We start from the raw sequence: 15,338 nt of genomic DNA, 5'->3' as shown, positions 1-15,338 counted from the left end.
GTTAAATCAATTTGTTTTTATATTTTTTCTCCTGCACTTCTCCTGTGTCATTTGATGGACGTAATAAAGCAGCCAGTCGTATACCTGATAAATAAAACGTGTTTATTTACACAAATGTTTTCAAATACTAGTAATCTAAATAAGGACATAAAAATATATACAGTGATGTCAGGACTTGTACAGCTCAGTTAATAAGCCAATGTATACATAGAACTGGTAGCATTTTGAGTTTTCTGAAAGGAAAAAAGGTTCATATGTACAACATTGCCTACAACTCTCACTCTGAATCTGGCACTAAATGTGTGTTCCTGGTAAATGATTCTTTTCAGTGAAAGCTAGTTGATGTTTGTTGGATATACAAACATATCTAATAAAAGAAAACAAAAAAAAAACCTAGCCAGATGAACAGAATGAGGGACTCCCTCTAAAGGAAACTCTACCAGTGTCAGTCAGCCTTCATTTGCAACTCTTGCTCGCAAAAACAAACCTTAGGTTTTGGTTAGTCTTCTTTTCCGTATGAGGTGAAGTAAACTTTTGGTTACGTGGTGAATTTGGAGGAAAGCAACCCGAGAACAGCTTGAGGACAAAGGAACAGCGAGGAATATGAAACATAAAAACAAGATTAACGGGGCTTAACAAATACGTGGACACGACCGACCGGCTCCCTGAATGGAAAACAAATGGGAACTTAACCTACGTCAGTACAGGTGTGCTGGGTAAAAAAATAAAAGGTTATATCAAAAAACTGGTTACATCCTATTTAGTAGAAAGGCAAGACGTAACAGTTTTATCAGCCGAGGCAATGTGTTACCCAGGGCAACATCTAGTGACCCCGTGTAAGGGGAGCACGAGAGCAGCACCAGACACTGGAGTAACTCCGGGGACGGTCTCCTGGAGCCCTCCGCTAGGCCCTCACTGGAGCAGACGCCTCAAGCTTGGTTTATCAGTAAACTGTATCAGGATGATACGTTTTGGTCCGTGGGGCTAACCTCTCTAGGCTCTCTGCTATGCTTCTTTAGGGACTAAATAGTCATTAATAATCCTGAAAATAAAGAGTGTGTGTTGGGGGGGGGGGAATAGCTCAATACTGAAGGTTAACTGCATAACTTTTTTTTTTTGCTTGAATCCCATCTTCATTCGTTTATATTTCATCTAATGTTGGAACACCTGACAAAAAGAAAACACAGACGCTATCCTTTAGACACGCACACACGTGTGGAACATTGGTGGAAGGCAGGCCGAACGTTGGTGTTACTTACATTACAAACATTCATCAGATCAAAACGTTGATCCACCATGGTGGAAGAGAGGGACGAAGGAAACATCACAACAGACACCACCGCCACCCAGAGCAGCGAGGCATCCCAGGACCCCTGGCAAGGGGGCGGACCCAATGATTCATCAGAGTGGCGTGGGGCGAAGGGGGCCTCCTCACTGGGGGGCGCCGGGGGACTCCTCACTGGGGGGCGCCGGGGGACTCCTCACTGGGGGGCGCCGGCGGCCTCCTCACTGGGGGGCGCCGGGGGCCTCCTCACTGGGGGGCGGCGGCGGCCTCCTCACTGGAGGGCGCCGGCGGCCTCCTCCCTGGGGGGCGCCGGGGGCCTCCTCACTGGGGGGCGCCGGGGGCCTCCTCACTGGGGGGCGCCGGCGGCGGGCACGGCGGCGCTCAGGGAGTTGTTGGCAGCGGACAAGACGGGCGAGCCAGAGAGAGGGCCCAGGGCAGTGGAGGCTGGTAGGGCAGAGATACCTGGGTGAGGGTGGAGCAAACACACTATGAACCAGATACCTGGGTGAGGGTGGAGCAAACACACTATGAACCAGATACCTGGGTGAGGGTGGAGCAAACACACTATGAACCAGATACCTGGGTGAGGGTGGAGCAAACACACTATGAACCAGATACCTGGGTGAGGGTGGAGCAAACACACTATGAACCAGATACCTGGGTGAGGGTGGAGCAAACACACTATGAACCAGATACCTGGGTGAGGGTGGAGCAAACACACTATGAACCAGATACCTGGGTGAGGGTGGAGCAAACACACTATGAACCAGATACCAGGGTGAGGGTGGAGCAAACACACTATGAACCAGATACCTGGGTGAGGGTGGCGCAAACACACTATGAACCAGATACCTGGGTGAGGGTGGCGCAAACACACACTATGAACCAGATACCTGGGTGAGGGTGGAGCAAACACACACTATGAACCAGATACCTGGGTGAGGGTGGAGCAAACACACTATGAACCAGATACCTGGGTGAGGGTGGCGCAAACACACACTATGAACCAGATACCTGGGTGAGGGTGGAGCAAACACACTATGAACCAGATACCTGGGTGAGGGTGGCGCAAACACACACTATGAACCAGAGATAGCAGTGTGAGGGTGGCGCAAACACACACTGAACCCCCATAGGGAGCATGACCAAAATGACCAGTTGACTGACCGCATGTGCCTGGTACCCGTGTCCCCCCAGAGTACGTTTTCTGAGCGACCCCTGACGTGTCTGTGCAGCGTGTGCCTCACCAGTCATCATGTTGGCCGTGCTGACGGCTGGGATCCCACCGGGCAAGTTAGCAGAGCCCGCCATGCGAGCTTGGTCCTTTACGATCGGGACTGAAAGGGAAACAGACCCAGTCAATACAGGCCGTGAGGCTGCGGCACCGTTACGTGCTCAGGCCCTCGCGGCGGACATACAGAAGTAGGGGTGGTCCATGGCCTCGCGGGCGGTCAGCCTGGCCTGGTGGTCGTAGCGCAGCAGCTTGTCCAGGAAGTCCAGCGCCTCGGGGCTCACCAGGTGTTGGTTCTCACTGTGGACGAAGCGCTCCCACCGCTTACGGGAGTGTCTGAGGGGAGGGGACATGACTTTAAAACACCATCAGGATCACATCTCATCGGACACCATCAGGATCACATCTCATCTACGGGAATGTCTGGGGGACTGGATGGCCTTTAAACACCATGACCACATCGGACTGTTTCTAGAATCAGTGCACATGACCATATGGGACCAAATCTTTATATATATGCATGCAACGTGACACACACACACACACACACACACACACACACACACACACACAGTCTTCAACTTGTAAACATGCCAAAGGCGTGGAAAGAAACCACCTCTCCCCTCACCATCAGCAGGTTAACAGTGGACAGTTGTTACCATCAAATTAGCTCCCTACCTGCCAAGGATGTCGTTGAAGCGCGGCTCCAGCTCAATGTTATACTTGTCTATGTAGTCGTACAGGTCTTCCGTTCCCAGTACTTTGGCTATTCTCACCAACTGACGGAAATAACATGCACACAATATATACGGATTAAAAAAATGACCAACTCAAAACACGTGCATCTTTCATTATTTGGTATTAAACAAAAGGTTTCATTGGATAATGACCCACAGCCTACCTGATCATAGTTGTCGTGACCATGAAAGAAGGGCTCCTTCCTGAAGATCATGCTGGCCAGCATGCAGCCCAAGCTCCACATGTCCAGACTGTAGTCGTACATCTGAACAACACCAGGAAGTTGCGTAAGAGGCTGGATTCGCGACACTTCCAGATTGTTTGCATGTTCTACGGCTGTGATTGGAAGACTCAAGGTGTAATTTGATTGGCCGCTTGGTGTGCTGGTACCTGATAGTCCACCAGAAGCTCGGGTCCTTTGAAGTAGCGGGAGGCCACTCTGACGTTGTACTCCTGTCCGGGATGGTAGAACTCGGCCAAACCCCAGTCTATTAGGCGCAGCTGCACACACCAAAAGGGAACAAGGACACCTCTTCCTTAACTAGCATTTTAAGTATCCTGCTTGGTCTTTAATGCACATAATATGTGCAACAAAAGGGACATCTCAGGGACAGAACGCATGATTAAAGTCTTAAATATACCAATAATATACTAATATTTTTGGTTACATCCATCTCGGTGACATCAAAAGAAACGTGGATATCATAATGATCAGTTTTAGGCCCAACCCCTTTATGAACATCTTTTTAAAGTTATATTTATTTTAGAATATTATTTTGTCCCCCCGTGTTGTCATGAAACTGCGATACAATACCTTGAACCATATAGATATTCAATACCACTGGGAAAATACAACATTGAGGGCATAACATTTTAGATTTTTATTAACCTCTTTATTATTAGGAGACATTATTAGAGGAGAGTTTTTTCTGAAAAAAACATACCAAAAGAAATTGGAGTATAACTCCACAACTGCAAGGGATAGTATATGTTGATAGCAATTGCTTGGAGTGATTATAGCTAGAACACAGCATAAGTGGAAGATATCATTTCCACCTGAAATAAATGATATGTTTTAGATCAATACCATCTTGTGCATTATCATTTAATGGCCCTATAGTTACATAGTTATAGTACAACATCTGATGAGAACTTGAGTCAACATTTGATGCCAATAAAGTGAAGTACTGCAGGTAGATCTCTTGGGAAGCAATTGTACAATTTTGACACTTGACAACTTAATTGCAGGTCTGGGCGAATATAATTAAATGACACCAAGCCAAACACTGGCAAATACACCATATGCCCACCAGATGGAGTAGAACCTCTGTTCTGTACCTCTGTTCTGATGGCAATTAACCCATTTCCTTAGAAACCATCATTGATTGTAAACACAGTGGCCCAATTCTGAAAAGTCAAATCTCCTGACCTTTATGCCTTCTTTCCTTAACCTTTGTTGATAACGTCATAATTTCCATTGTTTTCCATCACGTCATTGTTACCATTATTTCATATTACAGCCCTTGCAGTTGCGGAGATCCTCTATTTACTTTGGGTACGTTCTTTTCAGAAGAAAATCTTGAAATAGGCCTGGTGATTAGGTACTCAAGGTACTAGGAAGGACGATCGACTGGACAACTATTAGGGTGTAGCCCAGTGTATAAATGTATGAGGTAAGGGGTGAGCTCCTAGTATAGCTTGTGTATGGGCCGCACCTTGCGATGCTCGTGGTCGATCATCACGTTGTGAGGCTTGACGTCCCGGTGCATTATTCCCATGCTGTGGCAGTAGTCCAGGGCCTATATATGAGGCAAGCACAAATAAAAAGTGGAATTCTGTGTCAATCACCGAAAATGTATGACCGCTCAGAGACTTTGAATAGCATTGACAGATGGCGGTGTTAGGGCCTCACCTTGAGGATCTCATACATGTAAAACCGGATGTCATAGTCGGTCAAGGTCTGATACAGTTGCTGGGGAAAAGACAATGGATAAGCTTGGTCATTTCCTGAAGCAGTGATAATATATATATAATAAAATAACATACACTACAATCCGAGCAGGAAAATTTTAAAAGAGTGGATCTCACCTTGAAGTCTGTGTTGTTGACGTGTTCAAAAACCAATGCTGGAGTGCGGGACTAAACACAAATACAAAGAATTACAGTTGGGTTTACATTCAACACTAGAGCTGGCCAAATACTCAGTCTACTGCACAGCATCTGGCCTCTTACAACGGGCCTACTGGGCTGATGCATTATGCCAAGGGATCCCTACTATACAGGGTAAAGGGTTCAACAATAAAGACTGCCAGCGGCTCTTAACATTAATATATTTCTGTTTGCCGTAACCCGACGGACCCTGTCCATTTAGGAACGACCCAAATATATATATTTTTTCTCTTTTACTCCGACAACTTGCCGGATGTAAACTTGCGTTAGGACAGACCGTTTTTTTTTTACTCTTCAAACAACTAATGCAAATACAATAAAACACTTAATTATGTTTGACTTATTAGTATTGTACACCTACCTTATATTATATATAGGCAGGTAGGTCTATATAGAGACCTACCTACCGACCAACCATTCTTTTTTTTTTTGGTTGTTACTGCAAACAAAAATATTTTTAAGGATGGGTGTCAACTCCAGAAATAACGAATCCCACGGAAAGAAATGTAACTGCTCCAAAAGATGGATGCATCAAAAGTTTGAAAATCTGCCTCACACACTTTCAAGTGTGTGAGGCGACAGTAGCTCAGGATGTAGAGCGGGTTGGCTGGTAACCAGACGGTTGCTAGTTCGATCCCCGACTGCTCCTGACGAGCTGGCTGACGCCCTTCATGGTTGACACAGGCACCCGCTCAGCTGTGCGCATTATGGGAATTATTGTTTGATTAGCGGCAACTCCCGAGATTAGCAGCCCATTGTCGGACCGTCGGGTGAAAATGAGTCGTGGCTCATCAAAGAGGGGACGTCTATTGAATATTTGTAGGCATTCCATCTCCTCTTTGCTCCATGTTGAGCCACGACTCATTTTCACCCGACGGTCTGACAAAAGCACGTAAAAAGCATGCTGGAAAACACACCTGAGTTGGACCGGTCCGCAGATCAATGCATATCACGCTGGGTATCCATGATTGTTTACTTTCACCGGCGCTTAACCCTTTTTTTTATTTAACGCTTTACCGCCCCAGACCTTTTTGTCAAACGATTGAACGTTCTTTCTTTCACACATGTGGGTTTGTTGTCAAATTCTGGGACAGTTGCAATATGAAAAGGACCCAAGCTGAGCGAACCAAAGGACGCCCTAACATGACATTTTACCATTGAACCCTGTGTAGATACGGGAATGAAAGCCAATAAACATAGCTTTGTACTTACACAGAGATATTTCCACAGTGACATCGATAAGCATGTACTGGTGGAGAGCTTGCTATGCTATTGGTACAGTGGTGTTACTCAATACTTACGTCTAGTACAGGATTGTTAGACATCAATATTGTTGAAATGCAGCTTTAGTTAGTCCGGATATATGGACAGGATCATGCCAAAACACTGGGCAGACAAGACGACGGACATGACTTACCACAGGATCTTTCACGATATCAATGAGAGAGATGATGTTGGGGCCTCCCCGAAGGTTCTCCAGGATTTTGATCTCCCGCTTGATTTTCTTTTTCTTCACCGGCTATGGAGAACGATAAGAGCCTTTAGCTGCGAAGGAAACCAGTTGCATCCAAGAAACACTGGTTTGCCAGAGTAGTCCCCATACCTTGAGGATCTTCACCACCACCTTCTCGTTGTTGGTGATGTTGACCGCCTCAAAGACCTCGCTGTACTTTCCCCGGCCCAGCTTCCTCACCAGCTGAAAGTCATCCTGATTCCTGAAGCATCCAAAGCAACATTAAGTAGAAGAACAACCATATGCTGCAAGATTGGCAGAAGGCACTAAATAGTAAATAGACTTCATTTATAAAGCGCTTTTCTAACCAGTGGCCACTCCGAAAAAAAAGCGCATTCACCCATTGATCTCCCAAAACATTCACCCATTCATTCAGACATTCACACACCGACGGCGGAGTCAACCACGCAGGGCGACATCCGGCTCGGCAAGAGAAGTCAGGGTGAGGCGTCTTGCTCAAGGATACCTCGACACACTAGGAGGAGAAGGGTATCAAACTAGCAGCCTTCCAGTTGCCAGTCAACCTGCTCTAACTGAGCTACTACTACTACTACCCAGTAAGTGCAAGTTAAAGGGGCGTGGGGGCACTAGGACTCACCCCCATTCCACCACGTGGGACTCGTAGTCCCAATACTCCCTGGGCCGGTGTGTGTTGACCTCCGTGTACACGCGGGCCCGGCTCGGAACCGGTCCAGACATGTCAGACAGCTTGGCTACAGTCTGGCGGCCTCAGTGTCTTGAGGTCGGAGGGGAGGTAGGGGCAAGGGTGAGGGGGAGAGGGGCTCTGAACCTCAAGGGTGTTGAGAGGAGTAGAAAAGGGAGGCCTATGCCGAGGGTGGAGCGGGGGGGCAGGACCGTAGTCACCTTGGGACAGCTGACAGAGAAGGGAACACAAAAATAAAGGATTAGCAGATAAAGAAATTCAAATTCCAAGCCAACTGAACCTAAACAGACCAAAAATGGTCATTTTGACGGGTATATTTTCAAGTTGACTTGGTGTTTAAAAGTCCTCTGAATTGGTTTGGCCTTTATTAAACCCAATGACTGGTGGATTAAAGTACAGTAAATCACCAAGGCTACAGTCCAGTCAAACTGCAGTTGAAATTGGATGAGCTATACACATCTAAAATTGCTGTTGAAAATATAAGCCTATATAGAATATAAGATGATCTGGCGATCTATCACAATCAATAAGAATACCAGCCATGATATCAGCCTTACAATTGTACAACCATACCAAGTCAAACATGGAGAAAGGACAAGCGTGGAGTCATTTGATTTTATTAACCTTATCAATTACCAGAAATCTTATCAATTATCAGTTACCAGAAAGCCACACAAGCATTTCCACGCTTATGTCAACCAGTATGCAAACATAAAGTTTTTAACATGAACGCAAAACCACTTTGACATGCATCACTTGGGTGTCTATTTTGTTTGAGATCATTTATCTGATCAATAAATTTCAGAAATGTTGTCTTTTCTGCAGCTAGAATGAAGGATGCAATAAATCAAACATATATTGTAATCAATGCATATTGCATAGTTTCTAGTAAAGGCTCACTGGACACTATTTCAGTCTGTAATGTTGGGCAGTGGGGGGTGAATCACTATTGACACCCTCTGTTGATGTTTTCATAGAACGACAACATGATAGTGATGTGTCACGTAGTCTATGGTCAGCTACTTCAGACATGTCACATCTGTAACCTTGTAGACAATTGGGCCCTGTTTATTATAATTATTATTTATTATCATTTACGATCATTATTTTATTTCCATATAATATATACTTATTTCTCGATTTCCCCTTTCTGTTCCATTCCCTGCATTCACATATCGTTTACCTGTTGGTTAATTAAGCTGTCCATTAGGTGATTGAGTATACTGGAGTCTAATTGGCTGTATCTAAGGATGCAGACCTACGATTGGGTAGAGGGAAGTAAGCCCCGCCTTTTCACGTAGCTGTTGTGGATGCGCAGCCACAAACGAGCAGACGAGAGACAAGCACAGAAAACTAGTAGAAGTCGTAAAACTAGTATAACTGTAGAAACTGTGTTTATAAAATTATATAAAGCAGTGGAAGTTGAAGGAAACGGAACCAAAGTGAGACCGAATTGATGAGCGTCGGGAGTTTTATTATTTTCGGCGGAGTCTTGGCTAGGTTTTTTGGAATCCCTTGAAACCGCTTAGAGATTGGATCGAATTCCCCTTGACGAAGGGGTGGCGAGCTAGTGATGAAAACACCTCCTTATCCCAAGGAGTGGATCGGATGACCTGTAATGAGAAGCATCACCTCCCATCAGGTGAACACGTTCTGAAGCGCACACGTGACCATTGACTAACTTTTTGACTTACGACCTGACATTTTGACTTGAAGTACATTGTCCCAAAGAACACTTGCAAGGATTTTATTTTGTTTTATTTTATTTTCCTTATGGACATTCCGCAGCCATTTATTGATGTTTAAAAGAAATTGTTTTGAATTGTTCTAATGTTACCGGATATTGATTATTATTGAAAATTGAATATTACTTATTGCACTTGAATCTATTTTATTATTTTTCTAAAAGCCAATACAATTCATCTAAACGTAATCAGTGGCTCCAGTTGATCATTGTGTGTGTCCTTTTATTCTTCCCTCCGTACGAACCTGGTAACTAGCCCACATCTGAATATATTCTATTGCCCATTGGGGTTACACATCCATAACGGGAGAATGTCACATCTAGGGCTGTCCCCTGAAAGTCGATGATTCGAATCATCAGTCGGGAAACCCCGCAGTCGACTAAGAGATTCTGAGTCAACTGCGGAGTTTCCCGCCGTCTTCCTTTATTAAATTATTTTTTTAAAAGACCCAACCTAAAGTGTAGACGTGTCAGACTATATGCATGAATCGACACATTTGTGACTTTTTATTATTCTTCTGCAGCGGCAGTTGGTGCTGAAAATAAATTGCAAACTGCGCGTACAGATGCCACCGCAGGATTAATATTCACCATTTGCATCATAGCTCTAATGATAATAATAAAGAGAAGCTTTATGTAGACACCGTCCATCTCACTGTGGCGATTGATTCATTGTAACTTTGTTTGCTAGACAGAATCTCGCAGAGGGAAGCAGCTGTCTCCCCTTACATTATTGCTACATTTTCTCTAGAAGCGCAGTCAGTGTGGCGACACAGCGCTGTGTATTCTTTCGGGCTCAATAAATGCAATCAGATCGTGAACACGGGGCTCATATAGTGGATTATCCGCTAGCCTATACATGAGCCCCGTGTTCATTATCGGACCGCATTATGGGCAGGAGCCTAAATAAAACCCGACAGGAATAAGTTGGCTACAATTCCGACGAGTTTGATTGACAGAAAACTGTTCAGGTGAGAACGTAATGAGCGCAACGCGCAAGCATAAAAGGCCTATAGCCAACCAAAACAGAGTGATAATTAGGGATCGACCGATTATCGCCCGGGCCGATTATCGGCGCCGATATGCGGCATTTTGCCGCATATCGGCGTCGGCCTTTTTTTTGATCCGACGGCCGATAAGAGATCAATTTAAAACTGGGTAATTTTTGCTCTAATGCAGCCGCGCCTCTCTGTCTGCTGTCACTACGCTGTCTCCAGCATTGTCCCACCCACAGCACCATCTGATTGGTTACACGCTCTGGTTACACGCAGAGCCACGACGGGTAACAGCCAATCAGCAGTGAAAGCTGTGCATGCACAGTGCTCACACACACGCGGCGGAGAGGAGAAAAGGTTATGTCTGGTTTGGTTTCGAGGTAAGTTACGGCAGCAGACTCTCCCGAAATTGTAATAAACATCCCAGTCCTCTACAACTCACAACTCCTAGTAACATTACTGTGAGCCCATTAACGTTATAAAAACATAAGCGGCACACGGCAGCTCTGCTCACAGGCCGGCGTCCAGGCATGCCTGTTAATCACTCGAAACAAGGTTTGTTGATAATATCGATATGGAAATAGTCCGTGATAGTAGAAGTCTGTGTGTGAGTGAGAGTAAAAACCTAATAAACTCAATTCAGTCCAGTTTTGTTGCAGGGAAGCACGTTAAGCGGTGGTTATACTTCTACAACTGCGTAATGCGCTATCCAACTGTGTAACCACGGAGCCCCTCGAGCCCTTAGGCTTTAAGGTGAAGGCTGATTAGCTTTTAGCGTAACGTTAGCCCAGCGGTCCGCTTTCTCCTTCTCTGGCTCTTGACGCTCAGCAGACTGTAGCGAAACTCTACAACTCACGACTACTAACGTTACTGTGAGGCCCAATACGTTAGCAGCAGCTGTCTGTTCCTATGATAAACACTGATTATTAAAGTGAAGATGCTGTAGGCTATTTAGTGTTTTTTAACGGTTTAATCACTTGAAACAAGGTTGCTGATGATATTGATAGGGAAATAGTCAGTGATAAAAGTAAGAAGTGTGTGTGAGAGAGAGAGAGAGAAATTCAGTTAGTTTTATTGCAGGGAAGCACGATAAGGGGATGGCTAGAGAATAGTGTGTGTGTGTGTGTGTGTGTGTGTGTGTGTGTGTGTGTGTGTGTGTGTGTGTGTGTGTGTGTGTGTGTGTGTGTGTAAGCCACATGAGAAACTGCAGAAACTGACAGCAAAGCACCGTCTTTCTGAGAGAAAACTGTCGGGCAATAATGGCTGTTTAACTAGGGAACTATTTATTTATTTAAATGTTCAGTTAACTTCATTAGAAAACCCTGCACTTTTTTTTTGTTTGAACTTAAAAGAAAGATAAGAAAAGGTTAACGTTTCAGTTCAGGAAAATTTTAGTGAGCCATTTATTTGTTTAAATTGTGTTATGTTGCAAATCTGATAAGCTGTTGTGTTTATTAAACATATGCTTAAAGGCATTTAAATTAAGTTAGGTGTTGGAGTTTGTATTATTCAAAATTTTGACGCCAATCTTTTCCCTTTCTCTGTAAATTAATATCGGCTCCAAATATCAGTTATCAGCCCCCTTGACTACTAATAATCGGTATCGGTCCTGAAAAAAACATATTGGTCTATCTCTAGTGTTAATAGAAAGAAAACTCATTTTTTAAACCTCCAAAAGACCTGCCCCGCACGGCCGCCAAATAGTCGAATCTCTGGACTGAAAAGGCAGATCTGATTCGACTCAGAAAATTCTGAGTCGGGGACAGCCTTAGTCCCATCCATGATGTTATTTTAAAAAATGTAAATGCAGCCAATACTGCCTTTGTAGACATCAGTCTTTGTGCATCTGCTGTAAAAATTCAGTTTGCATTGTTTAAGTCCTCAGAAAAGTCAGTCCATTTCATGTCACAACCATAACGCATGATATTTGCCATGCCATTGTTCGACTCAAATATATTTCAGAATTATAGGGGGCGTCTACACTCATAAAATGACACATGTGAATGGTTTCATTTATTCTGAACCAATAGTCTGAGAAATTGTGGCGGTCAATTTGAGCACAAATGTCACATCCATAACCCTGGAATCTCACTTAAACAGTGTTGGGGCATGTTCACGGTGCATTTAGCACGTTAACGGTACCATACTCACCAATAGCCTTTTGCAGAAAAAATATTACATCATGATATGCAATGATATAACAAAATGTGGCAATATGCAAGGCATGGATTGATCAATGCGTGTTCTTTCACGTTAGGTCACCGAGACAAACGGGTAAATCGTACTGTATGTTGACCCTGCTCGCAGGTCAATCGATTGCCATAGATCAATCAATTCCCATGGTTAAATTAACAGATTGATTAAAATATCAGTTGGTCGGATTAGCAATGAATGGTAGAACGAGGCTTCAGCTAATAAGGTTAGTTGGAAGGGTGAGGTACCATCAGACTATAGGTACAGCCTCATGTCCAGATGACATGAACGGTGAGGTACCATCAGACTATAGGTACATTCTCATGTCCACTGACCTGAACGGTGAGGTACCATGATACTATAGGTACAGCCTCATGTCCAAAGGACCGGAACGTTGAGGTACCATCAGACTATAGGCACAGCCTCATGTCCAAAGGACCTTAACGGTGAGTTACCATCAGATTATAGGTATAGCCTCATGTCAAATGGACCTGAACGGTGAGGTACAATCAGAGTATAGGTACAGCTTCATGTCCAAAGGACCGGAACGGTTAGGTACCATCAGACTATAAGTACAGCCTCATGTCCAAAGGAACGGAGCGGCGAGGTACCATCAGACTATAGGTACAGCATCATGTCAAGATGACCGCAGGAGTTCAGAGAAGGATCGTTAACGTTATATTGTGAGCGAAACCGACTAATGTATAATGTCCTTGACGAGTGGACAGAGCTGTCGCTCACTCACTTCAATATTCCCTTCATGCACCAACGTCAGCCCTCTGAAGACCCGGTCCACACTAAGACGGGTCTGTAGCAATTCAAGCTAACTAGCTCAGCTTACGCTCGCAAAAACAAGTAACTGCGGCAAAAGATCTAGCGATCCGATGCTATAAGCAGGTACCATAATGCTATGACCAGGTAGCATAATGCTATAAGCCGGAACCATAATGTTATAACCAGGTACCATAATGCTATAACCAGGTACCATATTGCTATAACCAGGTAGCATAATGCTATAACTAGGTAGCATAATGCTATAACCTGGTAGCATAATGCGCTGAACCGCTAGCTCACTGAAGCTAATATCAGCTAGCTCCATAGCCGAGTTAGGTATTAACCCTTTCAGATATTGTATTTACTTAGGAATCAGTGGTGACGTTTAAGAAGGTTAATCAGTGAATAAAAACACATACCCCCTGGATCAATTGAATGATGGACAATCTCGTCGAGAGCTTTAACAAGCTAACAACAAGCGGTCCTCTCGCCGGTGAAGCGCCGTGCGGTCGGTGTTGTCACTCCGTCCAGATATCCGACCAGCGCCCCTGCGGCCCGCCAGCGGTGGGACAGGTCGATGGAGGCATGCATCAGCGTTATTCTGGGAGTTGGTTTTAAATTTTGAGGTGATATCAATGCAGGCGTGAAGCCCAATTACTCATGACGCAGACTACAAAAATGCAAAACTAAGAATAATAAATAAATTGTTGAATTAAATACCTGAAGAACATATAGATCAGAGTTAATGTCGTTTATCAAAGGGAATTAAATACCCAAATTCAATGAAACTCACACTAGCTCTTAAGTCAAACTAAAAATGATGCAGCCTTCATATATTTTTTGAATATATAATTTGTCTTCCATTTACTATTGAACTAAACTAACTCTCGTTTGCTTACATGTGAGAGAGTTGTATAAAGTTTTAAAACATTGTGTGTGTGTGTGTGTGTGTGTGTGTGTGTGTGTGTGTGTGTGTGTGTGTGTGTGTGTGTGTGTGTGTGTGTGTGTGTGTGTGTGTGTGTGTGTGTGTGTGTGTGTGTGTGTGTGTGTGTGTGTGTGTGTGTGTGTGTGTGTGGCGAGGGGGGAAGGCATTCGGTCATTTTACGGCCATGCCTGTGTCTGTGCCTCAGCTGGGCCAATCCAGAACCACAACCTGTCGATTTAGGCGACGTAGGCGATCGCCTAGGGCGGCAAATGTGTTGGGGTCGCCCTCTGGTGGCGCCCTTAATTAATTAATTAAATTAAATTAAATAGGCGAAATAAACATGCTTCCAAATGGAACGGACAAGGGATGGAACGGGGGACTAACTGTTAGTGCGGATTGAAATTCTGATTGAAGCACGCGACGCGATATACCCCGATATATAGACAGACACGCACGCGCGGACGCAGACATTGCAAGACAACGGCAAGATCGAGATAACAGCCCCGCCGTCGACACACTCTCCCAGCTGAGATATTATATCTATAGACAATTTATTTATTTTTAAATATTACTCATAAAGAGACAGCGTCCCTATAGCACAGAACGAAACGGCCCTAACGAAAACATGTCAATAAAAGAGTATGGTGAATTATTTCTATAGACTGCACTTTGTTGCTAAAATGTAATAGATCTCCTCCTTGAGCCTCCCGAAATGCCTTTACACTTTGTTGCTCAGACTTAAAATTACTCTCTTCCTTGAGCCTGCAGAAATGTCTTGCAATATTTATATTCCCCCCTGCCGACTGTTTTAGCAAGTTGATTTTTCCAATGTTGTGTGCGTAGGCTATGTCTGACTGTAGGCTACTGCTGCTTGTCTTGGGCATGTCACTTGAAGTGATGTTTCATCTCAATGACGTATTCTTCTGGTAAAAATCAAACAAAAAACATCGCAAACTCTCACGTCAGGTAGCCAATGTGCAATCGCAAATCTTGTCCTCTCACCCCTCCCTCCCTCTCCCCCAACCCCATGCTTTATTTCACTATAGCTAGATAGGTTGCTGCCTTAGCTGTTGTTACACTCTGTCAATGCAAACACAATTTTCAGCT

At 44.4% G+C, this 15,338-nt stretch overlaps 1 protein-coding gene across 4 annotated transcripts; it reads right to left on the bottom strand.

The window, feature by feature from the left end:
- Positions 1–84: 84 nt before the first annotated feature.
- LOC307079576 (casein kinase II subunit alpha) lies at positions 85–13,832 on the bottom strand. 4 transcript variants are annotated; one of them, XR_013812058.1, is made up of 14 exons: positions 13,726–13,832; positions 7,535–7,810; positions 7,027–7,138; positions 6,841–6,942; positions 5,343–5,393; positions 5,167–5,226; positions 4,970–5,053; positions 3,645–3,755; positions 3,418–3,519; positions 3,195–3,295; positions 2,704–2,852; positions 2,533–2,622; positions 1,260–1,747; positions 85–1,167 (listed from the first exon to the last, which is right to left on the bottom strand). XR_013812058.1 is itself a non-coding variant. In XM_079742006.1 (13 exons), the coding sequence occupies exons 2-13, from the start codon at positions 7,633–7,635 to the stop codon at positions 1,632–1,634; spliced, it is 1,179 nt and encodes a 392-aa protein (XP_079598132.1). In that variant the 5' UTR covers positions 7,636–7,810; positions 13,726–13,832; the 3' UTR covers positions 85–1,631. The 4 variants fall into 4 exon arrangements, 3 of the variants coding, with proteins under 3 accessions (XP_079598132.1, XP_079598133.1, XP_079598131.1); XM_079742006.1 differs by having other exon boundaries at positions 85–1,747; XM_079742007.1 differs by having other exon boundaries at positions 85–1,729.
- Between the last annotated feature and the right edge of the window lie 1,506 nt (positions 13,833–15,338).

This window comes from Pollachius pollachius, assembly GCF_949987615.1.
Source record: "Pollachius pollachius genome assembly, chromosome: 8".
NCBI lineage: Eukaryota > Metazoa > Chordata > Actinopteri > Gadiformes > Gadidae > Pollachius > Pollachius pollachius.
The sequence above is the reverse complement of the archived record's forward strand: the minus strand, read 5'-3'. Positions and strand labels throughout refer to the sequence as shown.

What these genes read in the sequence shown, in the direction of transcription:
- LOC307079576 (XM_079742005.1), bottom strand. Translation starts at nt 7,635, where the DNA reads ATGTCTGGACCGGTTCCGAGCCGGGCCCGCGTGTACACGGAGGTCAAC. An exon ending in TGGTGGTGAAGATCCTCAAG is followed by an intron (nt 6,943 to 7,026) that starts GTATGGGGACTA and finishes CGTTCTCCATAG; the next exon opens with CCGGTGAAGAAAAAGAAAAT. An exon ending in TTCAACGACATCCTTGGCAG is followed by an intron (nt 2,853 to 3,194) that starts GTAGGGAGCTAA and finishes CCCTCCCCTCAG; the next exon opens with ACACTCCCGTAAGCGGTGGG.